Source organism: Alligator mississippiensis, chromosome 7 (genome assembly GCF_030867095.1).
Source record: "Alligator mississippiensis isolate rAllMis1 chromosome 7, rAllMis1, whole genome shotgun sequence".
NCBI classification, from domain to species: Eukaryota; Metazoa; Chordata; order Crocodylia; family Alligatoridae; genus Alligator; species Alligator mississippiensis.
Genome location: NC_081830.1, coordinates 1,437,074 through 1,460,948, shown reverse-complemented (window position 1 = coordinate 1,460,948; position 23,875 = coordinate 1,437,074). Strand labels below are relative to the sequence as shown.

General features: G+C 64.1%; 1 protein-coding gene across 1 annotated transcript; it reads right to left on the bottom strand.

Moving 5' to 3' along the window:
• Nucleotides 1-1,618: 1,618 nt before the first annotated feature.
• LOC109285365 (uncharacterized) lies at nucleotides 1,619-18,917 on the bottom strand. The gene is made up of 19 exons (XM_059731303.1): nucleotides 18,806-18,917; nucleotides 18,005-18,331; nucleotides 17,567-17,866; nucleotides 17,348-17,455; nucleotides 16,762-17,136; nucleotides 16,146-16,457; nucleotides 15,501-15,857; nucleotides 14,783-15,094; nucleotides 14,135-14,491; nucleotides 13,417-13,728; nucleotides 12,768-13,124; nucleotides 11,634-11,819; nucleotides 8,240-8,596; nucleotides 7,177-7,362; nucleotides 3,438-3,590; nucleotides 3,002-3,154; nucleotides 2,566-2,718; nucleotides 2,133-2,282; nucleotides 1,619-1,707 (listed from the first exon to the last, which is right to left on the bottom strand). Exons 1-18 carry the CDS (start codon nucleotides 18,915-18,917, stop codon nucleotides 2,134-2,136), a joined length of 4,566 nt encoding a protein of 1,521 aa, XP_059587286.1. The 3' UTR covers nucleotides 1,619-1,707; nucleotide 2,133.
• Nucleotides 18,918-23,875: the final 4,958 nt, after the last annotated feature.

Genomic DNA, 23,875 nt, shown 5'->3' with positions numbered 1-23,875 from the left:
AGAAATAGAAAAAAAATGTCTATTTTCTGCAAGATTTCGGGCTCACACGCCCTTCATCTGGCTCAGGGAAAGATGTCTCCACCAATACAGCACCGGCAGCAGCAGGCCCTCCCCTGGGCTCGAGCTGGCAAACCCCCGGGCAGGTCAGGGAGAGACGAGCACAGCAGGGAGCAGCTCCCAGCCCTGTGAGCGGGGCCCTGAGCCACAGCTGTCAGGGGAGCTCTGGCTGCAGCTTCCCTGCTCGCCTCAGCATCTTCTGCCCCACTGTGTGCACACATGTGACCTGACACACGTGCGTGTGCCACCCCTGTGCACCCACACCCACTGCTCAGCGTACCCCACACACCCCCAACACACACGTGTGCGCCACCCCTGTGCACTCACAGCCACCACCCAACCCTCCCCCACACACAATGTACAAGACTCAGATTTTCTGGGAGCTGTAATGTAAGCACCTCTGTAGACACGAGTCAAAATCACGTCAATCAAGGGAAACATTATTTTTTTGAAAGAAAATGAAAATATGTGACAGTACAATCTAGAGTGGAAGCTAAGTGGATGTTTCGTTTTTAGTAAATGACTGGTTTCTTCTGAAAGGTGTTATATGTGCGGCCCTCAACATCTCACCCAAACCTGTTAAGTGGCCTCTAGGCAACATAATTTCCCACCTCCGTCCCTCAATGCAGCCCCCTCCCGCGGGCGGGCGAGAGGAAGGGGACACGGCCCTGCAGGGAGCAGGTGACAGGGGCCAAGGGGCTCCTGGGTGCCCTCCCCAGGGACTCCTGCCCGGCCTGTGTGGGGTGCAGGGCGGCACCTGGCAGGGTGGCCCCCCCCGAGCACAGCACCCGGCTCCACTCTGCCGCACAGTGAGGGCTGGAGGTTTGTTGCATCCAGGCCGGTGCTGGGGAGCGTCACAGCCGCCTGGGGCAGCAGGGAAAACCATTCCCGAGAAAGGAGTGGGGTATCAATCCTGGCCCCATCCTTAGAGCCATGGCCCCAGGCTCCATGCTGTGCTGGGCATGGGAGACAGCCAAGGGGGTTGCTGTGCCCTGTGGATAACGCCAGCTCCACCCCCCACATCGGGACCCCCAAGATTTCCCTCAGGGTGGGTTCACGCCAGGACCCTCTCCGTGCCCTGTGCCTGGCTGGAAGTGCTGGGCAGGCCCTACCTGGCTCCCCAACCCTACGCTCCTCCAGGTGACACTACGACCGTGGAGTGAGCCCTGCTGGCATGAGAGGTTGCGGGGCTCCGGGGTCCTGAGGGCAGTGCTCAGCCCCTGCTCTCCCTTCTTGTATCTGCGTGTGTCCCAGCGCTGGGTAAAACTGTCCCCAGAGCTGGTTGCAGCAGGAGCATGGGGAAGTGACCCTGGGGGAGGGCCTGAGCCCAGGGCAGCCCCTCCTCACCCCCGCACAGCTCTCTCTCCTCTGGGGGGTCTCCAGGGGTTTGCACCACGGACACTCGCGCTCGCGGCCCCGGGCGGGTCGTGCTCCTCCTGGGCACCATGCAGACACTCATCCCCGTGAAGGTGCCGTCTGGGTTCTCTTCGGTTTTCAGGGGCACTTCCCTCCCGGCGCCTTCCCCGTCCCAGCTCCACTGGATCTGATGGATGTCCCGTGGGTAGTAGTGCTCTATGCAGACAGCAAACTGCACTTCCTCCGGGTCGTGTGTGTTGGGCAGCACGTGGATCTGGGACACCTGTCCCCGAGCTGTGGAGACAGCAGGAGCGTTAGGAGCGCAGGCGGTGGCAGCTGGACGCAGCGTGGCTGCTCTGCCCTCCTGGCACAGGCTCCGGCGCAGAGGCTGAGGGCAGGGAGGTGTCGTGGGCTGTGCTGCAGAGCCACGTCCATGGGCTCCGTCCCACCCTACCCTGCGGGTCCCTGCTTGCCTGCGCCTTCCCCAAGTCTACGGGGCGGTGTGTGGTCGGCTGGCACCAGCCCCGGAGGGCCGTTCTCTGCGGACACCCCGCCGAGCTGAGGTGGCCGAGAGGGAGAGGCGGCAGACGGGCTGTGGCCGGGGCGGGGAGGCCGGTCCAGAGGGACTTTGCTCAGAGCAGGGGGGTCCAATTCATCCAGACCCATGGCCACCATGGCCCCGGCTTTCCTGCCAGGCTGTCCTGGATTGCACCCCCTACCTCAGAACTGCTGGGGCCCAAAGGATTTCAAACGTGGCTTCTGTTGGGGTTTGGGCTTCTCCTGGCACTGGTGATCAACCCTTTCGAACATTTGCCTCAAGGAGGTGACACGTCCAGAGGTTCCTGGCATCTTGGGGGGCTGCAGGAGATCTGGGGAAGGAAATGTCCATTAATTGTGAGAGGTCTCAAACAGGGTGCCCGGCACCATCAGGGCCTGCGCCTGCTCCCCTGAGCCTGGAGAACATGAACCCCTCACGGGGACCCCGTGACATGTCCCGTCTCAACTCCCGACTGACAGAGCCCAGGCGTGCAGGGGGGACGCGGGACAGGAACGTTACTGCCCAGCTCTCATTCACCCGGTCCAGTTCATCTGGACCCATGGCCACCACGGCCCCAGCTCTGCTGCCAGGCTGTCCTGGATTGCACCCCCTACCTCGGGGCTGCTGGGGCCCAGAGGAGTTCAAACTCGGCTTCTGTTCGGGTTCAGTCTCCTCCCGGCGCTGGGGCTCATCCGTCTCGTCCTTGTGCCTCAAGGAAGTGAAGCGATTTCTGGAGATGTCTGGCACCTCCAGGGGCGGCAGGGGACCTGGGGAAGGAAACATCCATTAATGATGAGAGGTCCCAAACAGGGCGCCCGGCACCATCAGGGCCTGCGCCTGCTCCCCTGAGCCTGGAGAACATGAACCCCTCACGGGGACCCCGTGACATCTCCCGTCTCAACTCCCGACTGACAGAGCCCAGGCGTGCAGGGGGGACGCGGGACAGGAACGTTACTGCCCAGCTCTCCGTCACCCGGTCCAGTTCATCCGGACCCACGGCCACCGCGGCCCCAGCTCTGCTGCCAGGCTGTCCTGGATTGCACCCCCTACCTCGGGGCTGCTGGGGCCCAGAGGAGTTCAAACTCGGCTTCTGTTCGAGTTCAGTCTCCTCCCGGCGCTGGGGCTCATCCGTCTCGTCCTTGGGCCTCGAGGAAGTGAAGTGATTTCTGGAGATGTCTGGCACCTCCAGGGGTGGCAGGGGACCTGGGGAAGGAAACGTCCATTAATGATGAGAGGTCCCAAACAGGGCGCCCGGCACCATCAGGGCCTGCACCTGCTCCCCTGAGCCTGGAGAACATGAACCCCTCACGGGGACCCCGTGACATCTCCCGTCTCAACTCCCGACTGACAGAGCCCAGGAGTGCAGGGGGGACGCGGGACAGGAACGTTACTGCCCAGCTCTCCGTCACCCGGTCCAGTTCATCCAGACCCACGGCCACCGCGGCCCCAGCTCTGCTGCCAGGCTGTCCTGGATTGCACCCCCTACCTCGGGGCTTCTGGGGCCCAGAGGAGTTCAAACTCGGCTTCTGTTCGGGTTCAGTCTCCTCCCGGCGCTGGGGCTCATCCGTCTCGTCCTTGGGCCTCGAGGAGGTGGAGCGATTTCTGGACGTGTCTGGTATGTCCGGGGCCCACAGGAGCCCTGGGGAAGGAAATGCCCATTAATGATGAGAGGTCCCAAACAGGGCGCCCGGCACCATCAGGGCCTGCGCCTGCTCCCCTGAGCCTGGAGAACCTGAACCCCCCGTGGGGACCCCGTGACATCTCCCGTCTCAACTCCCGACTGACAGAGCCCAGGCGTGCAGGGGGGACGCGGGACAGGAACGTTACTGCCCAGCTCTCCGTCACCCCTCGGTGCCCTGCGGGGGGGCAGCGATCCCTGCTCCTCGCCCGCCGGAGCCCGGGGCAGCCCCCCTCACCTGTGTCCCCCGGCCTGCCTGGCAAGAGGCTCCCATTTGGGCCCTGCCGGCCAGGGAAGGCGTCAGCGGGGGCCGCGCTGCACAGCCACCTCCGTGGGTCTGTCCCCGCGCCTGGCCTGCGGGTGCCCAGGTGCCCGCGTCTTTGCCTGAGAGCTACGCAGTCGCGTGTCGTCCGTGGGCACCCGGCGCTGGGGGATCGTCGCCTTGTCGCGGTGCAGAGGCTTGCGTGTCCCTGGGACCCCGAGAGCGACGCGTCCAGAGCTCGCGCTCCTGGCAGGGCACCCATGGCGGTAAGGTGCGGGGGAGGCTCCAGACAAAGAACGGTCCCAGAAGTCCTCAACGGCGGAGCAGGCGGAGGAGGGCTGCGGCCCCAACGGTATCCTGCTCCTCACCACGTGCCCAACACCGCCTGGCCATGATGAACACCGTCCTCCGCCAGAAAGACCGGCTCAGGGCCACGCGGAGGCAGCCCAGGTCGGAGCGCTGGCACCTCTTGGGCTACATCATCGTCCGAGGTAGAGACCTGAGGGACACGCTCGTCACAAGGGCCACGAAGGGATCTCAAAACTGCTGGACGGACCGCTGACCTGTGCGCTCCGTGATGAACATCCGCCTGGCGCCGAGACGTCAGAAGACCCGCGAGGCCGCGCGGAGACGGCTGAACGGCGCAGCTGTGACGGGCCCTGGGCAGCGGGAGGAGGTCCAGGCCCAGCTGTCTCGTGCCCTGGGGCGAGTCCCTGCCGCTGATGACATCTCCATCCAGGCACACTGGGAGCAACTCACGTCCGCCGTCCAAGATGCCTGCGCCCGGACTGCTGGGTTGCATCGCGACAGAACCGGACTGGTTCGACGCCAGTGACGCTCGGATCCGCGACCTCTTCGAGCGGAAGTGTGCAGCCTTCATCTCCTGGCACACCCATCCATGAACTCGGCGAAAGAAGCAGTATACCACCTGGTGAGGGCTGAGGTCCAGCGATGCATCGTGACATGCAGAACCACTGGTGGGTGGAGAAGGCGCGTGACCCAGGGCTGCACCGACCAGCATGACATGAATAACTTCTTCCAGGCGACCAAGACAACCTACGGACCCCGCTCCACTGGACAAACCCCTCCGATCACAGCACGCTCCCGGCTCCTCGAGGACGATGATGCCATGCGTCTGCGTTGGAAGGAGCATTTCGAACTGCTCCTTAACCAGGAGTGCACCGTATTGGAGGAGACCCTCCAAGCCGTCCCGCAACACCCCGTGGTGGGTTCCCTCGGGGATACGTGACCCATTGGCGAGCTGCAGCGAGCCACCCAACAGATGAAAACCAGCAAAGCCCGCGGGCCAGGTGGTAAACCCGCAGAGGTCTGCCAGGCCGGCAGCTCCTGGCTCCCATCACGACTCCACCAGCTTGTCGTCTGCCTTTGGGACGAAGAGGACATCGCCGGGGATGTCAAGGACATGACCATCATGACCAGTACAAGAAAGGGGGACAAATCTGCCTGTGGGAACTACAGGGGCATTTCCCTTCTCTGCATTGCGGGTAAGATCCTGGCCCGCATCCTCCTGAACCGCCTTCGTCCTCTCGCCAAGGAGATCCTTCCAGAAACCCAGAGCGGCTTCAGACCATCCCAGGGCACTGCAGGCATGGTTTTTATTGCCAGGCAGAGCCAAGAAAAATGTCAGGAGCAAAATCAAGAACTGTCCCTCGCTTTCATTGACCTGACCAAGGCATTCGATTCCTTAAATGGTGAAGCTCTGCAGACCATCCTCCAACGCCTTGGCTGCCCACTGAACTTTGCCACCATGCTGAGGCTCCTGCGTGATGATCTGACCACCGGAAGATCTTAAACCAATGCCTCCCGCATCCACACTGGGATCAAGCAAGGTTGTGTGATTGCCCCTGCCCTGTGCACCATCTACCTGACCGTCATCTGAGATGATCTACCACGCGGTGTCAGTATCCAGTATCAACGGGACTGGAAACTTTTCAATCTTGGGCACGTCCAGGCTAAAAAGAAACTCGCCACCAAGAGCATCCATAACCTTCAGCGATGTTAGATCTCTTCAGTGCTTCGTATAAGAGACTTGGCCATCCTTGAACGTTGCCAAGATGAAGGTTGTCCCCCCGCCCTCCCCAGACCAGCTCAAACACTAGACGGGGAGGCTCTGGAGTACGTGGAGCACTTCCCATGTCTTGGCAGCCACCTCTCTCAATGGGCTACATCGATGAAGACCAGCACCAGGTCAACTGCACCAGGGCTGCTTTCTTCAAGCTGCGACGAAGTGTCTTCAAAAACAGAGATCTTCAGAAGTCAACCAAGGTCCTGGTTGAGGAGGCCGTCGTGCTGACCACTCTCCTCTACTGCAGTGAAACCTGGACCGTCTGCCGATGATACATGAAGACCCTCGAGAGCTCTCACCAGCGGTGCTTATGTCGAATCTCTTGTCTTCAAGAGGAGGCTGGACAGATACTTGGCTGGGGTGATATGACCTGGCACCCGTTCCTGCCTGGGGCAGGGGGTCGGACCTAATCATCTGTTTAGGTCCCTTCTGACCCGAAGCCCTATGAAACTATGAAACTATGACTCCTGGGGATCAAACAGGAGGACCGCTGGACCAGCGCGAGTGTTCTCCATGAAGCTGCGCCCACCAGCATCAAAGCCTGCTCTCGAGAAATCAACTCCGATGGACGGGCCACTACGCCCGGATGTCCGAGAACTGCCTCCCTCGTCAGATCCTCTTCTCCCAGCTCTCCGCTGGCCAACGCTCAAAGGGGGCCAAAGGAAATGGTGTAAAGACATGATCAAGATCTCCCTCAAGCACGGAGGCATCGACACCAATGTCTGGGAGGAGCAAGCTGCTGACCGTTCGGTGTGGTGCCACCTGCTCCACCAAGGCATGAGCCACTTTGAGGCCCAAAAGCCGACTGGGGGTGGCGGAGGAAGGAGAAAGAGACCAACCCAGAGCTGCGAATCCCACTCCCCTGCGCAACAACACGCCCCATTGCTGAAGAACGTGTGCGCCCAGAATCGGGCCCTTCAGTCACCTGAGGACCCCTCAGGCCTGACGGGCGTCATCCCACCACGCAGCCAGCACAGCCCCCGGGTCGCTGGGACTGGAGCTGGGAACGGGACCCAGCCTGTGTGTGGGTGAGCCCCGGCCTGGGGGTCTGACACCCCACCCACCGCCCCGGCCGGCCTGGCCCGCGGTCCCCAGCAGGCTCTGCCGTGGGCTCCCCTCGCCCAGCGGGGACCCAGCGCAGGGCCCTGGCACCAGACTTCACCCCAAAAAGGCCAACCAGCCTGTGGCGTGCTGCTCACCGCTGCTGGTGTGCGCAGCAGTGCCACGCCGCTCAGGGACGGTCTGCGGTGTCACGGGCACAGGTTTGGTGCTGAGCTTCAGGGACGTGCTTGACTGCCGTGGGGAATGCCCCGCAGCGACTCCCCTCCCTGCGGGCACCGACTCAGACTCGGAGATTTGTGGCTCCTCCACGGGCCACGGGAGACCTGGGAAAGGAAACGTCCGTAAATTGTGAGAGGTCCCAAACAGGGGAGCCCAGCACCGTCGGGGCCTGCGCCTGCTCCCCTGAGCCTGGGGGACCCCACGAGATCTCCCGTCTCAACTCCCGACCGAGCTGTGTCTGCACCTGGGACGTGAGACAGGGAACATTTCTCCCCAGCTCTCCGTCACCCGCACTGGGTCACCGCTGGGCGAGGGGAGCCCATGGCAGAGCCTGCTGCGGACCATGGGCCAGGCCGGCTGGGGCGGAGGGTGGGGTGTCAGACCCCCAGGCCAGGGCTCATCCACACACAGGCTGTGTCCCCTGTTCCCAGCTCCAGTCCCAGCGACCCTGGGGCTGTGCTGGCTGCGTGGCTGGATGAATTCGAGCTCCTCGGCTCTAAGCAAATGTTCCCCAGGACCTCCCGTGCTGTCCTGGGCCTCAGCCCCTCAGGACAGGTGCAGCAGGAGGGAGGCTCTGGCCAAGAAGGCACCCAGAGGCACAGGGCTGCTTTCCTCTCACACCTATGTGCACATTTTGGGGCAGAGCACCAATGGGCAGTGTTCACGGGCTCTTTACATGCATTTGAGGACTGGTGGGTGCAGCCCGGGAGGCTCTGCTCCGTGTCGCTCTGTTATTCATTTACCGGCCCCACACCGTAGGGATACGAGTTAGTCAGGTGGGCCTTAGGGCCCACGGCTTCTGGGCAACACAGAGACACAGGGTAAACGTAGTAGATGGGAGCCCAGCTCCATCAGAGAAGTCAGCGAGAAGGGAGCTACTTCATGCCCACGAGCCACGTTGTGTGCCAGACCTGCAGCTCATGGGGCAACATCGGGGCAGGGGGCACCATCCACGCTGGGTGTCACGGAGGTGAGACTGACCTGTCACCTGCAGCTCTGCACTGCTCTTCTCCACGGGCTGCTCCAGGGCCACATGCTGCACGCGGCAGATGTACTGGGCGCCCTGGTCTCTCTGCACCGACGGGGTGAAGATCAGTCTTGTTTCCTGCTGGAAACTCTTCCCGTCCGGTGCCTGTTCGGCTGTGCCCAGTTGGATCTCATAGTCATCAGAGTCCGCCAGGGGCACGGCTGGAGCCTGTCCCTTGCCCTTCCAGAGCCAGACCAGCCTCAGCTCTGCCGGGAAATGCCCCGAAATGCAGCAGCTCAGGGTGACTCTGCTCCCCAGGGGCACTGACTCCGGCTGGGAGATGTCCGACAGCGCCGGGGGCCGCAGGAGCCCTGGGGAAGGAAATGTCCATTAATTGTGAGAGGTCTCAAACAGGGTTAGGGTTAGGGTTAGGGTTAGGGTTAGGGTTAGGGGGGACGCGGGACAGGAACGTTACTGCCCAGCTCTCCGTCACCCCTCGGTGCCCTGCGGGGGGGCAGCGATCCCTGCTCCTCGCCCGCCGGAGCCCGGGGCAGCCCCCCTCACCCGTGTCCCCCGGCCTGCCTGGCAAGAGGCTCCCATTTGGGCCCTGCCGGCCAGGGAAGGCGTCAGCGGGGGCCGCGCTGCACAGCCACCTCCGTGGGTCTGTCCCCGCGCCTGGCCTGCGGGTGCCCGGGTGCCCGCGTCTTTGCCTGAGAGCTACGCAGTCGTGTGTCGTCCGTGGGCACCCGGCGCTGGGGGATCGTCGCCTTGTCGCGGTGCAGAGGCTTGCGTGTCCCTGGGACCCCGAGAGCGACGCGTCCAGAGCTCGCGCTCCTGGCAGGGCACCCATGGCGGTAAGGTGCGGGGGAGGCTCCAGACAAAGAACGGTCCCAGAAGTCCTCAACGGCGGAGCAGGCGGAGGAGGGCTGCGGCCCCAACGGTATCCTGCTCCTCACCACATGTGCCCAACACCGCCTGGCCATGATGAACACCGTCCTCCGCCAGAAAGACCGGCTCAGGGCCACGCGGAGGCAGCCCAGGTCGGAGCGCTGGCACCTCTTGGGCTACATCATCGTCCGAGGTAGAGACCTGAGGGACACGCTCGTCACAAGGGCCACGAAGGGATCTCAAAACTGCTGGACGGACCGCCGACCTGTGCGCTCCGTGATGAACATCCGCCTGGCGCCGAGACGTCAGAAGACCCGCGAGGCCGCGCGGAGACGGCTGAACGGCGCAGCTGTGACGGGCCCTGGGCAGCGGGAGGAGGTCCAGGCCCAGCTGTCTCGTGCCCTGGGGCGAGTCCCTGCCGCTGATGACATCTCCATCCAGGCACACTGGGAGCAACTCACGTCCGCCGTCCAAGATGCCTGCGCCCGGACTGCTGGGTTTGCATCGCGATGGAAACAGGACTGGTTCGACGCCAGCGACGCTCAGATCCGCGATCTCTTCGAGCGGAAGTGTGCAGCCTTCATCTCCTGGCACACCCATCCATGAACTCGGCGAAAGAAGCAGCGTAGCACCGGGTGAGGGCTGAGGTCCAGCGATGCATCGTGACATGCAGAACCACAGGTGGGTGGAGAAGGCACGTGACCCAGGGCTGCACCGACCAGCATGACATGAATAACTTCTTCCAGGCGACCAAGACAATCTACGGACCCCGCTCCACTGGACAAACCCCTCCGATCACAGCACACTCCCGGCTCCTCGAGGACGATGATGCCATGCGTCTGCGTTGGAAGGAGCATTTCAAACTGCTCCTTAACCAGGAGTGCACCGTATCGGAGGAGACCCTCCAAGCCGTCCCGCAACGCCCCGTGGTGGGTTCCCTCGGGGATCCACCACCCATCGGCGAGCTGCACCGGGCCACCCAACAGATGAAAACCAGCAAAGCCCGCGGGCCAGGTGGTAAACCCGCAGAGGTCTGCCAGGCCGGCAGCTCCCGGCTCCCATCACGACTCCACCAGCTTGTCGTCTGCCTTTGGGACGAACAGGACATCGCTGGGGATGTCAAGGACATGACCATCATGACCAGTACAAGAAAGGGGGACAAATCTGCCTGTGGGAACTACAGGGGCATTTCCCTCCTGTGCATTGCGGGTAGGATCCTGTGACCTTAGATCTCTTCACTGCTTCATATAAGAGACTTGGCCGTCCTTGAACGTCGCCAGGACGCAGGTTTTCCCCCGCCCTCCCCAGTCCAGCTCAAACACCCCTCGCGCTAGCTGTGTAGACGGGGAGGCTCTGGAGTACAAGGAGCACTTCCCGTGTCTCGGCAGCCACCTCTTGCAACAGGCTACATCGATGAAGCCCAGCACCGGGTGAACCGCGCTGGCGCTGCTTTCTTCACGCTGCGACAACGTGTCTTCAAAAACAGAGACCTTCAGAAGTCGACCAAGGTCCTGGTTGAGGAGGCCGTCGTGCTGACCACTCTCCTCTACTGCAGTGAAACCTGGACCGTCTGCCGATGATACATGAAGACCCTCGAGAGCTCTCACCAGCGGTGCTTATGTCGAATCTCTTGTCTTCAAGAGGAGGCTGGACAGATACTTGGCTGGGGTGATATGACCTGGCACCCGTTCCTGCCTGGGGCAGGGGGTCGGACCTAATCATCTGTTTAGGTCCCTTCTGACCCGAAGCACTATGAAACTATGAAACTATTACTCCTGGGGATCAAACGGGAGGACCGCCGGACCAGCGCGAGTGTCCTCCATGAAGCTGCGCCCACCAGCATCAAAGCCTGCTCTCGAGAAATCAACTCCGAGGGACGGGCCACTGCGCCCGGATGTCCGAGAACTGCCTACCTCGCCAGATCCTCTTCTCCCAGCTCTCCGCTGGCCAACGCTCAAAGGGGGCCAAAGGAAATGGTGTAAAGACACACTCAAGGTCTCCCTCAAGCATGGAGGCATCGACACCAATGCCTGGGAGGAGCAAGCTGCTGACCGCTCGGCGTGGCACCACCTGCTCCACCAAGGCATGAGCCACTTCGAGGCCCAACGACTCAATACTGAGGTGAAATGGCGGTGGTTGAGGAAGGAGACAGAGACCAACCCAGAGCTGCGAATCCCACTCCCCTGCACAACAACACGCCCCATTGCTGAAGAACGTGTGCGCCCAGAATCGGGCCCCTCCGTCACCTGAGGACCCCTCAGGCCTGATGGGCGTCATCCCACCACGCAGCCAGCACAGCCCCTGGGTCGCTGGGACTGGAGCTGGGAACGGGACCCAGCCTGTGTGTGGGTGAGCCCCGGCCTGGGGGTCTGACACCCCACCCACCGCCCCGGCCGGCCTGGCCCGCGGTCCCCAGCAGGCTCTGCCATGGGCTCCCCTCGCCCAGCAGGGACCCAGCGCAGGGCCCTGGCACCAGACTTCACCCCAAAAAGGCCAACCAGCCTGTGGCGTGCTGCTCACCGCTGCTGGTGTGCGCAGCAGTGCCACGCCACTCAGGGACGGTCTGCGGTGTCACGGGCACAGGTTTGGTGCTGAGCATCAGGGACGTACTTGGCTGCCGTGGGGAATGCCCCGCAGCAAGTCCCCTCCCTGCGGGCACTGACTCAGACTCAGAGATTTGTGGCACTTCCAGGGGCTGCGGGAGACCTGGGAAAGGAAACGTCCATAAATTGTGAGAGGTCCCAAACAGGGGAGCCCAGCACTGTCGGGGCCTGCGCCTGCTCCCCTGAGCCTGGGGGGCCCCGCGACATCTCCCGTCTCAACTCCCGACCGAGCTGTGTCTGCAGCTGGGACGTGAGACAGGGAACATTTCTCCCCAGCTCTCCGTCACCGGCGCTGGGTCCCCGCTGGGCGAGGGGAGCCCACGGCAGAGCCTGCTGGGGACCGCAGGCCAGGCCAGCCGGGGCAGTGGGAGGTGGTTTCAGACCCCCAGGCCAGGGCTCATCCACACACAGGCTGGGTCTCCTGTTCCCAGCTGCAGTCCCAGCGACCCTGGGGCTGTGCTGGCTGCGTGGTGGGATGAATTCGAGCTCCTTGGCTCTAAGCAGATGTCTCCCAGGACCTCCCGCGCTGTCCCAGGCCTCAGCCCCTCAGCACAGGTGCAGCAGGAGGGAGGCTCTGGCCGAGAAGGCACCCGGGGGCGCGGGGCTGCTTTCCTCTCACTCCTCCCTGCATGTCTCGGGGCAGAGCACCGATGGGCAGCGTCCACGGGCTCCATACATGCATTTGAGAACTGGTGGATGCAACCCGGGGGGCTCTGCTCCGTGTCACCCCCAGCCGAACCTTTGACCCACACGACACTCCCACCCTGATACTGCTCTAGTTGTCCCAAGGAACTAGTTGTGTTGTTCATTCACTTGCCCCACACTGTAGGGGACACAAGTTAGTCAGGGGGCCTTAGGGCCCACGGCTTCTCGGTAACACAAGGACACAGGGCAGACCTAGTAGACGGGAGCCCAGCTCCATCAGAGGAGTCAGCGAGAAGGGAGCTGCTTCATGCCCACGAGCCACATTGTATGCCAGGCTTGCAGCTCATGGGGCAACATCGGGGCTGGGGCCACCATCCACGCTGAGTGTCACGGAGGTGAGACTGACCTGTCACCTGCAGCCCGGAGCTGCGTTTCTCCGTGGCCCGCTCCAGGGCCACATGCTGCACGCGGCAGATGTACTGGGCGCCCTGGTCTCTCTGCACCGACGGGGTGAAGATCAGGCGTGTTTCCTGCTGGAAACTCTTCCCGTCCGGTGCCTGCTCGGCCATGCCCGGTTGGATCTCATAGTCATCAGAGTCCGGCAGGGGCACGGCTGGAGCCTGTCCCTTGCCCTTCCGGAGCCAGGTCACCCTCAGCTCTGCCGGGAAATGCCCCGAAATGCGGGAGCTCAGGGTGACTCTGCTCCCCAGGGGCACTGACTCCGGCTGGGAGATGTCCGACAGCGCCGGGGGCCGCAGGAGCCCTGGGGAAGGAAAGGCGCAGAGACGGGGGCAGGCCGTGTTAGGGGAGCCGGGCCCTGGCACAGGCTGCTTCCCCTCCCCTCGCACAGGACAGACCGAACCCCGCAGCACGGCTGGCACCCCGGGGGTCTCCCCGGCTTGGGGTATTGCTCAGCCCTGATTGATCAGCATCTCCAGCGGGAAAGTGAAGCAAGGAACGTTATTCCCAGCTGCTGTTCACCCCCTCAGTGACCTGCTGTGGGGCAGTGATCCCTGGTCCACCCCTACTTCATCCCCAGGGCAGCCCCTCCTCACCGGCGTCCCCCAGGCGCAGCTCTGTCTCCAGCGGGGGGTCTGCGGGGCCGTGCTGCACGCACACTCGCACTCGCAGCCCCGGGCCGGTCACGCTCCGGCTGGGCACTCTCCACACGCTCGTCGCCGTGAAGGTGCCGTCCGGGTTGGGGCTGATGTCGGGGGGCTCTTCTCTCCCGGCACCGTCCCCGTCCCAGCTCCACGCGATGCGGTGGATCCCGCGGGGGTAGAAGCCGTGCAGGCGGACGGCGAACGGCACCTGGTCCGGGGGGTCCCAGCACGGCCACACCTGGATCCCAGACAGCTCCGGGCGCGCTGGGGACACGCAGGAGCGTTAGGGAGCGCGGGGTGGGGGCGCTGGGGGCACTTGTACCCGCCTGGCATCCCCGGGGAAATCCCTGCCGCGCTGCTGCTGGGTCTGGGATCCCTGCGGGGTGTTCCCCGCGCGGCAGGTCCCGCAGCCCCAGCGCCCAAGCCGTGGGGAGCAGGGGAGATCTCTGCCCCGTCCCCAGATCCTCTCGGCCTGTCCTGCTCCGGTGCCAGCCGGGGACCGTGTGGCCACCAGGCCTAGTAGAGAGGAGCCCATCTCCATCAGAGGAGTCAGCGAGAAGGGAGCTGCTTCATGCCCTCGTGCTGTGTCATGTGCCAGCCTCGCAGCTCAGGGGGCACCATAGGGGCAGGGGACACCGACCACGCTGGGTGTCACGGAGGTGAGACCGACCTGTCACCTGCAGCTCCGCGCTGCTCTTCTCCACGGGCTGCTCCAGGGCTGCGTGCCGCACGCGGCAGATGTACCGGATGCCCTGGTCTCTCTGCACCGACGGGGTGAAGATCAGGCTTGTTTCCTGCTGGAAACTTTTCTTGTCCAGCGCCTGCTCGGCCGTGCCCGGTTGGATCTCGTAGTCATCAGAGTCCGGCAGGGGCATGGCTGGAGCCTGTCCCTTGCCCTTCCAGAGCCAGACCAGCCTCAGCTCTGCCGGGAAATGCCCCGAAATGCGGCAGCTCAGGGTGACTCTGCTCCCCAGGGGCACTGACTCCGGCTGGGAGATGTCCGACAGCGCCGGGGGCCGCAGGAGCCCTGGGGAAGGAAAGGCGCAGAGACGGGGACAGGCCGTGTTAGGGGAGCCGGGCCCTGGCACACGCTGCTTCCCCTCCCCTCGCACAGGACAGACTGAACCCCGCAGCAGGGCTGGCACCCCGGGGGTCTCCCCGGCTTGGGGTATTGCTCAGCCCTGATTGATCAGCATCTCCAGGGGGGAAGTGGGGAAGGAACAATATGCCCACCTCCTGTTCACACCGTCAGTGACCTGCTGTCGGGCAATGATCCCTGGTCCACCCCTACTTCATCCCCAGGGCAGCCCCTCCTCACCGGCGTCCCCCAGGCGCAGCTCTGTCTCCAGCGGGGGGTCTGCGGGGCCGTGCTGCACGCACACTCGCACTCGCAGCCCCGGGCCGGTCAGGCTCCGGCTGGGCACTCTCCACACGCTCGTCGCCGTGAAGGTGCCGTCCGGGTTGGGGCTGATGTCGGGGGGCTCTTCTCTCCCGGCACCGTCCCCGTCCCAGCTCCACGCGATGCGGTGGATCCCGTGGGGGTAGAAGCCGTGCAGGCGGACGGCGAACGGCACCTGGTCCGGGGGGTCCCAGCGCGGCCACACCTGGATCCCGGACAGCTCCGGCCGCGCTGGGGACACGCAGGAGCGTTAGGGAGCGCGGGCTGGGGGCGCTGGGGGCACTTGTACCCGCCTGGCATCCCCAGGGAAATCCCTGCCGCGCTGCTGCTGGGTCTGGGATCCCTGCGGGGTGTTCCCCGCGCGGCAGGTCCCGCAGCCCCAGCACCCAAGCCGTGGGGAGCAGGGGAGATCTCTGCCCCGTCCCCAGCTCCTCTCGGCCTGTCCTGCTCCGGTGCCGGGCAGGGATCGTGTGGCCACCAGGCCTAGCAGACAGGAGCCCATCTCCATCAGAGGAGTCAGAGGGAAGGGAGCTGCTTTGTGCCCACATGCCGTGTCATGCACCAGCCTCGCAGCTCAGGTGGCACCATCGGGGCAGGGGGCACCGACCACGCTGGGTGTCAGGGAGCTGAGACCGACCTGTCACCTGCAGCTCCGCGCTGCTCTTCTCCACGGGCTGCTCCAGGGCTGCGTGCCGCACGCGGCAGATGTACTGGGCGCCCTGGTCTCTCTGCACCGACGGGGTGAAGATCAGGCTTGTTTCCTGCTGGAAACTTTTCTTGTCCAGCGCCTGCACGGCCGTGCCCGGTTGGATCTCATAGTCATCAGAGTCCGCCAGGGGCACGACTGGAGCCTGTCCCTTGCCCTTCCAGAGCCAGGTCACCCTCAGCTCTGCCGGGAAATGCCCCGAAATGCGGGAGCTCAGGGTGACTCTGCTCCCCGCGGGCACTGACTCCGGCTGGGAGATGTCCGACAGCGCCGGGGGCTGCAGGAGCCCTGGGGAAGGAAAGGCGCAGAGACGGGGACAGGCCGTGTTAGGGGAGCCGGGCCCTGGCACGGGCTGCTTCCCCTCCCCTCGCACAGGACAGACCGAACCCCGCAGCACGGCTGGCACCCCGGGGGTCTCCCCGGCTTGGGGTATTGCTCAGCCCTGATTGATCAGCATCTCCAGCACAGAAGTGGGGCAAGGAACATTGTTCACAGCTGCTGTTCATCCCCTCAATGACCTGCTGTTGGGGAGTGATCCCTGGTCCACCCCTCCTCCCTGGACAGTCCCCTCCTCACCGGCGTCCCCCAGGCGCAGCTCTGTCTCCAGCGGGGGGTCTGCGGGGCCGTGCTGCACGCACACTCGCACTCGCAGCCCCGGGCCGGTCAGGCTCCGGCTGGGCACTCTCCACACGCTCGTCGCCGTGAAGGTGCCGTCCGCGTTGGGGCTGATGTCGGGGGGCTCTTCTCTCCCGGCACCGTCCCCGTCCCAGCTCCACGCGATGCGGTGGATCCCGCGGGGGTAGAAGCCGTGCAGGCGGACGGCGAACGGCACCGTGTCCGGGGGGTCCCAGCGCGGCCACACCTGGATCCCGGACAGCTCCGGCCGCGCTGGGGACACGCAGGAGCGTTAGGGAGCGTGGGCTGGGGGCGCTGGGGGCACTTGTACCCGCCTGGCATCCCCGGGGAAATCCCTGCCGCGCTGCTGCTGGGTCTGGGATCCCTGCGGGGTGTTCCCCGCGCGGCAGGTCCCGCAGCCCCAGCACCCAAGCCGTGGGGAGCAGTGGAGTCTCTGCCCCGTCCCCAGCTCCTCTCGGCCTGTCTCTGCCGTCCCAGCCGGCTCGGGGCCGTCCCCCAGCTCCACAAGGCAGCTCCCCTGACTGTCCCCCGGCCCCAGGAGCCCGGCCGCACTCACCCCACACCCGGATCTCCCGGGACTCCCGCTGCTCCCTGATGCACTTGGCCCCGTGGTGGAAGCAGCACCGAACGCGCGCCCCGTCGTCCTGCACCGTGGCGGTGAAGGTCAGGGAGGCCGTGAGGCCGGTCGCGCTTCTCTCCTGCGTCGCGGTCCAGCCCGGGGGCAGGGCGCGTAACAGCGGGAGGCGCTCGGGGTCGGCCGTGTCCCCGTGCGGCTCGGTGGCCGTCCTGTCCTCGCCCTGGACCCGCTCCCACGTCACGGCCGTGTCCTCGGGGAAGGTCCCCTCCATGCAGCAGCGCAGGGTCACCTCCTGGCCCAGCAGGCACTGCTTTGGCCCCTTCACCTTGGAGATGGTGTAGGGGGGTTTCCCACCTGGGGTAGGAGCAGGGGTCAGGTTGGGCTGATGTGGGAGAAGCATCCGGCCCAGGACTGGGGCAGGGGCAGGGGGTCGCCGAGAGGGGGGTAAAACCCGGGCAGGTGCCGTTCTCTATGGACGGGCGTCCGTCTGCGCCCTCTCCGTGCCACCCCGCCCGGCCCCTCGCCCTCTCTCCTGGGTGCAGCGCAGCGACACCGACGCCGTTACCTTTCCTCCTCCTCCAGCAGTAAAAGGCCGTGGCAGCCGCGGCTCCTGCTGCCACCGCGAGCCCCAGGGATGCTCCGACCACGGCGCCGGTGCGATGCGAGGCCCCACCTGGGACAGGACAGGAGCGGAGGGAGGGAGGGGCGGTGAGAGCCCAGCCTGGCAGCCCGGGCCCAGCCGCTCCTCTGCAGCCCGTCTCTGCCGGGGCCGGCACACACTCACCTGCCACGTCCAGGGGGAACTCCTCGTGCAGGGGCTGCCCCAGCGCCGCGTGGCGGGCGCGGCAGGCGAAGACGCTGCCGGCGTCGCGCAGGTCGGGGGTGAAGGTGTAGGTCAGGGTGAGGCTGAAGGTCCCGTCTGGATTCCTCTGGGGGCTGGAGCGAGTGGAGCCGTTCAGGACCTGCCCGTCCCTCAGCCATGCCACGTCCACGGCCTCGGGGTAGAAGCCCCCCATATGACACAGGAGGGAGGTGACAGCACTAGCCAGGGCCACACACTGCGTGAGGGAGATGGTCGGGGGAGCTGGGAGGAGAGAGAGGAAGGCCCTGCGCTGGGTGTGGGGGTCTGAGCACCAGCCCGGGTCGTTCCCAGGAGGCGCTCGGCTCCCACCGGTGCTCACGGCCACCGGGGACGCACGCGGGGCCCCTCTTCGGCCCTCACCGAGCACGCGCAGGCTGGTGCTCCCCTGCTGCTGCTGCGCCCCGTAGCCCACGGCACACGTGTACAGCCCCTCGTCTGCCAGCGTCACCCTGGGCAGTGTGAGGGAGGCATCTCCTTTCTCCAGCTCCATTTCATTCATGCTGGCTTCAGCCTGCCCCCAGCTCCTGCCCCCCTCATACTGAGTGATGCTCTCATCCCAGAGTTTCCAGGTCACGCGCAGGGAGCGCAGGGCCACCGGCCCCCCGACATCGAAGTGGCACTGCAGCCTGGCCTTGGTGCCCAGCAGGGCCTGGGAGGAGGGGTCCGTCATCACCCGCAGCTGGGAGCCTGCAGGGAGGGCAGAGACGGGCGTGAGACAGCGCGGGGGAAGACGCTGCCCCGGACCCCTCAGCTGGTGCTGGGGTGGGGGGGCAGGTGCCTGCTGCGCTCTGGCTGCTTTGGGGTGCAGTGATTGCTGGAGCCCCCAGCCCCCAGGATATGGAGTCCCCTCAGGGGTGTCCAGAGCTGGACGTTCCCTGTGGACATGGGGGCTGTTCTGGGGACTGGGCCCACACCAGGGCTGCCCACACCCCCCAGTAATGAATTCTCCCCTCGGGGTCTGGTGCGAGATGCCCCCAGGAGAGGGCGAGGGAAGGGGGCGCAGCGGTGGGCAGGGGCTGGCGCGTTGGCGGGGTCTGTGGATGCCTGGGCTCTGCTCCAGCACCGCAGCCCCCTGCACTGCTGCACCCATGTGTGAAGTGTCCCCATGGGCCACCTCTGGGCTCTGGCTCTGGGGGTCTGGCTACGTGGGTCTGGACTTACCGGCTGCCCTGAGCGAGAGGAGGGGGAGGAGGAGGAGGAGGAGAGACCCCAGCCCCATGGATTTGCGTGCAAGCGTCCGTCCTGCTTCCTCCGGCGGGTGGGCAAAGTCCATGGTGGTTTCTCTTTGCCGGGGTGGCAGGTGTGGGGTGTGGAGCAGGGCAGAGTCCAGGCCGCACCCTGGGGGAAGGGCAGCTCTGCAGCCAGACAGGGGCAGGGGGCAGGTGCCCCGGGGCAGACGCTGGTTCTCAGCACCCCCAGGGCCCTGCAAAGACTCCTGCTTCCCTGCCCAGCCCAGCCCTCTGTGCCCCCTCCCATGTGCCAGGGATGCCCCGGGGGCTCTGGGCAGTGGGGGACACCCCTCTTGCCCCGTGCTCTCTTCGGCTGTCGTGTCGTGTTGTATCATGGCTGACGGTGTCATTTTGTGCACGGTTTGGTCCGAAGGGTGTGGAGACGGCGCTGACGAGGGGACACGGGAGCCGCCTCCAGAAACCGAAGGGCTGCTGCAGGGAAGAGGGAAAGCGTTTTCTCCCTTGCAACCAAGAGAGGTCACTGACCCGTGGCTTAAAGTTGCAGCAGAGTCAGTTTGGACCAGGGATCCAGGAACACATCTTCGGTGTCAGAGCAGTGCGGCCGTGGGCCAGACGCCGGGGAGTGGGGGGCGCTCCTGCCCTGGAGGGCTCAGCAGAGATGGACAGCCGCTGGCCGGGGCGGGCTCGCTGCAGTGACGCCTCTGCTCTGCGCTGGGGGCTCCCAGGCCTCGGGGCAGGGCTGGTTGCCCCCCCTCTCCCCTTCCCCCACCTTGCTCCTACGTGTGGCGGGGGTTTAAGCCATGGCCATGTCACGTGGGGTTGGGATGCAGGATTGTCTGGGACGGGTTGGACAGGGCTGATGCTGCCCCAGGCAAGGGCTGGACTAGACAGGACACTGCACGTCACTCCTAGCCCCGCTGCTCTGTGTGTCCATGATGGGGATGTGTCCGGGCTGGTTTGGACAGTGCTGATCCGTCCACAAGCAGGGGCTGGCCTCGCCGTGGCCCCTGCAGGTCCGTCCCAGCCCCACTGCTCATCCCAGGTGATGCTGGGATGCTCCTAGATGTGAAGTTATCAGCAAAGCAGTTTGCTGCATGGCAGAATAGAGAAACAGCCGAACTGGGGAAGATCAGGTGAGCAGGAGCCGGGGCACTGAGATGCCTGGGGTGTCTGGATGCGGAGGGAGTTTCTAGTGTGCGAAAGGCTGGGGCTAGGGACCCAGATGTCTGCGTCCTCTGGGGGGGCAGTGGGGCTGAGGGGTGAGAGCTTGGGGTTGGGAGCAGGCAGGGCTCGGGGCTCGGGCTCCTGCGTTGCCTGGGAGGGGAGGGAGGGTTGGATCTAGCTGGCAGGACGCTGGGTTGCCGGAAGGAGCGGGCAGTGCGGGCTGGGGAGTGGCAGCAGACGGGGCTGGCAGCTGGAGGCGCCCCAGGCTGTTGTGGTCCCCGGGGGCCCCCCACCAGTCTGTGGGAAGAGGCAGAGCTTAGAGTCACCTTCTGCACAGCCCAGGCGTCCAGACTCCCAGCGCCCGAGTCCCCTAGTCCCCCCGCCCCAGGTCCAGACAGGCTGTCATATGCGCCCTGTCCCAGCCCCCGGCTTCCCGGGGACAGCTCAAGGGTTTGGGGAGCGAAAGGGGAACCAGGAGGCTGCACCTGGGCTGGACATGGGCGTTAGACCTAGACTGCTCGAGGCAGGGCGCTCAAAGGACCTGGTGGTCGCGGGGGACTTGAACTTCCCAGACATCTGCTGGGAGAAGCAGGCAGCCAGGTCTGCCTTCACAAACGTTTTTCACCTCCTTACAGGACCTGCACCTCTCCCAGGGGTTCGCGTCCCCACCGCGGTGATGCCTTGCAGGACGTGGTGCTGGCCCCAGGGGACGACGTGGTGGGGGATCTGCAGGTACGAGGTGACCTAGGGGACAGTGACCTCCTATTGATAGGGTTCACTATCCCGTGAAAGGTGGGAAGATAACCAGTAGGGCAGCAGTGCTGGACTTCAGGAAGGCCAAGTTTGGGAAGCTCAGGAAATGAGTTAGGGAGGGACTGACTGGTAATAGCCTTGCAGAGATGGGAGTCCAGGAAGGGTGGGTGGGTGTTTCTCAAGGGACTAATCCTGCGGGCACAAAAAAAGCCTATCCCAGTCCACATCAAGGGGGGCAAGAAAGCAAAGAAACCCTCTTGGCTGAGCAGGGAGATCCAGGAGAGCCTGGTGAGGACAAAAGAGGCCCACAGGCTGTGGAAGCAGGGGTGCCACCAAGGAGGAGCTCAGCTGCTGGGCTCCAGCCTGCAGGGAAGCAGCGAGGAGCGCCAAAGCGGAGCTGGAGCTTAGGCTGGCGACAAAAATTAAGGATAACAAAAAGTCATTTTTAAGTACACAGGCAGCAAAAAGAACGCGCAGGATAACTTAGGACCACTTCGGGACGAACAAGCACAACTGGTAACAGATAGGATGGCTGAAGCAGAGATCCTAAATGAATTCTTTGCATCCGTGTTCCTGGACACGAATACGAACACGCATCCCATTGGGACTTTAGACAAGCCCGGGATAGATACCCACCCACCAGCGGTTCATGCAGACCTAGGAAGGGGGCATCTGGAGGGGCTGCATGTTTTAAGTCAGCAGGCCCTGGTGATCTTCACCCGAAGGTACTTAGGGAATAAGCTGGAGTCATAGCGGACCCGCTGGCACAACTGTTCGAGCACTTCTGGTGCTCGGCACAGGTCCCGGAGGACTGGGAAAGGGCCAAGGTGGTCCCTGTTTTCAAGAAGGGGAGGAAGGAGGAACCGGGTAACTATAGGCCGGTGAGCCTCACCTCTATTCTTGGCAAGACCTTTAAAAAATGGTTAAGGATCACATCTGTAGGGGACCAGCAGGTAAAATGACGCTAAGGGGCAACCAGCACTGGTTCATAGCAGGGAGATCCTGCCTGACCGACCTAGTTGCATTTTACGACCGGGTCACAAAACGCTTGGAGGAGGGAACAGAGGTAGATGTTGCTTACCTAGACTTTAACAAGGCCTTTGACACAGCGTCACCCCCAAGTCTTAGAAATACACTAAAAAGCTGCAATGCAGATGATTACACAGTCCGGTGGGTGGACAATTGGCTTAGGGGACGCCCCCGGAGAATGATGGTGGCCGGGTCGGTTTCTACCTGGAGTAACCACGTGGGCAGTGGGGTCCCCGGGGCTCCGTCCTGGGGCCGGTGCTGCTCAATGTCTTCATCGGTGACTTGGACGAGGGAGTAGAAAGCACCCTGGCCAGGTTTGCTGACACCCCCGAACTATGGGGCAGGTACACACACCAGACGGCAGGGAGCAAATCCAGGCGGATTTGGACAGGCTGGGGAGGTGGGCAGAAGAGAACAGGAGGCAGTTGAACAAGGACAAGTGTCATGGGCTGCACCCGGGGAGGAAGTCATCAACACTGCTACAGCCTGGCGGGGACCGCACTGAGTGCACACCTGCGGAAGGGACCTCGGGGTCATAGCCGACTCCAAAATGAACACGAGTCACCGGCGTGAGGAGGTAACAAGTGAAGCTAACCTCTCTCTTTCTTGCATAGGTAGGTGCATCACAAGCAGGTCCAGGGAGGCGATGCTCCCCCTCCGTGCAGCACTGGTCAGGCCACAGCTGGAGTACTGCGTCCAGTTCTGGGCGCCGCACGTCAGGAGGGATGTGGACAGCATGGAGAGGGTCCAGAGGAGGCCGTTCATCTGGTTGAAGGCCTACAGAAAAAACCCTATATCTTTAGCCTCCGCAAGAGGAGGCTGAGAGGTGATCTAGTGGCTGCCTACACACTCACTGGGGGGGTCAGCAGGAAGGGGGGGTACGATGTTTCCCAGGGCGACAGTCAGGCTAACTAGAAAGAATGGACACAAGTTAAGAGAGCAAATTCAGGCTGGACTTCAGGAAAACGTTCTTTACGGTGAGGGTCACCAAACTAGGGAACAGGCGTCCAAGGAGGCGGTGCTGTCCCCTTCCTTGGCAATATTCAGAAGGGGTGCTGGTGGGGGCTGCACACACACCTCCAGGCGGATGGCGAGGGAGGCCCCTTCCCCACCTGACGCCCGTAGGCATACGTGCAGCCGCTGCCAGGGTGGAGGTGGTGCCAGGGCCCGGAGCCCAGTGCAGCTCTTGGCGTCCTGCCCCGCACCTGCTGCAGCTGCCCCGGGCCCCGGTCTCCTGGGGAAGGCGGGCGGGAGCTGCAAGGAGCTGCGCTGGGCTCTGGCTCCGCGCTGGCAGCACCGCACACGCTCCTCGGGGCGCAGGTGGGGAAGGGCTGAGGCAGCACGCCAGCCCCCGTGTCGTCCCCCCAGAGGCAGACGTGTCACTGCCCAGCCAAGGGTCCAGGGCCTGGTGCAGCTGTGCGGCCTAAGACATGAACCATTTACCAATGAAGGAGTTAAAAGCTGGAAAAACAGGCTTGTCCTTCCTTCCCCTGCCCTCCCCCTTTTATTAACTGTTTATTCATTAATTATCTGTGTCACGGCGGGGTCCTCCAGGAGGGCTGTGATCTCCTTAAGGACCCCTGTCCGTGCCTATTCGGCCCAAGGGCACCCTCTATTCTCACTTGAGTTAAGTTGGGAGGCTGCCTTACGTCTCCTAGGCACGGTCAGCTGGGACCTCCGCCCCCGTGTTCTCCCGGATGCACCGGGGTCTCCCTGTACTCTGGGTGCGTTCCAGGCACCCTAGCCTTATGGGCTACGCGTGGCTCCTACCAACCCCTAGTACCACGCCCCAAGCCTCGCAGATGTACCGGACATTGGTCTGTCAAAATACCTGCCCACTCCCCTGGGCCTCCTCCGTCGTCTAGCCCACTCCCGGGCCTTCTCTAATATACGGCCCCTCACGGGGACTCTCATCGCGCCCACTCCGGGTCTTCTCTAAAATAACCTAGCCCGCTACGGGACTTCCTAGCGAGTCTCCGGTCCTTTAGGCCCACCGCACGGCTACCCTCTTTTATCCAGGCTCACCGCACCACTATCCCCTTTTGCCGGGGACCACCGCAGCGCCTTGCCTTTCTCCTGGGGTGTTGTACTGCTA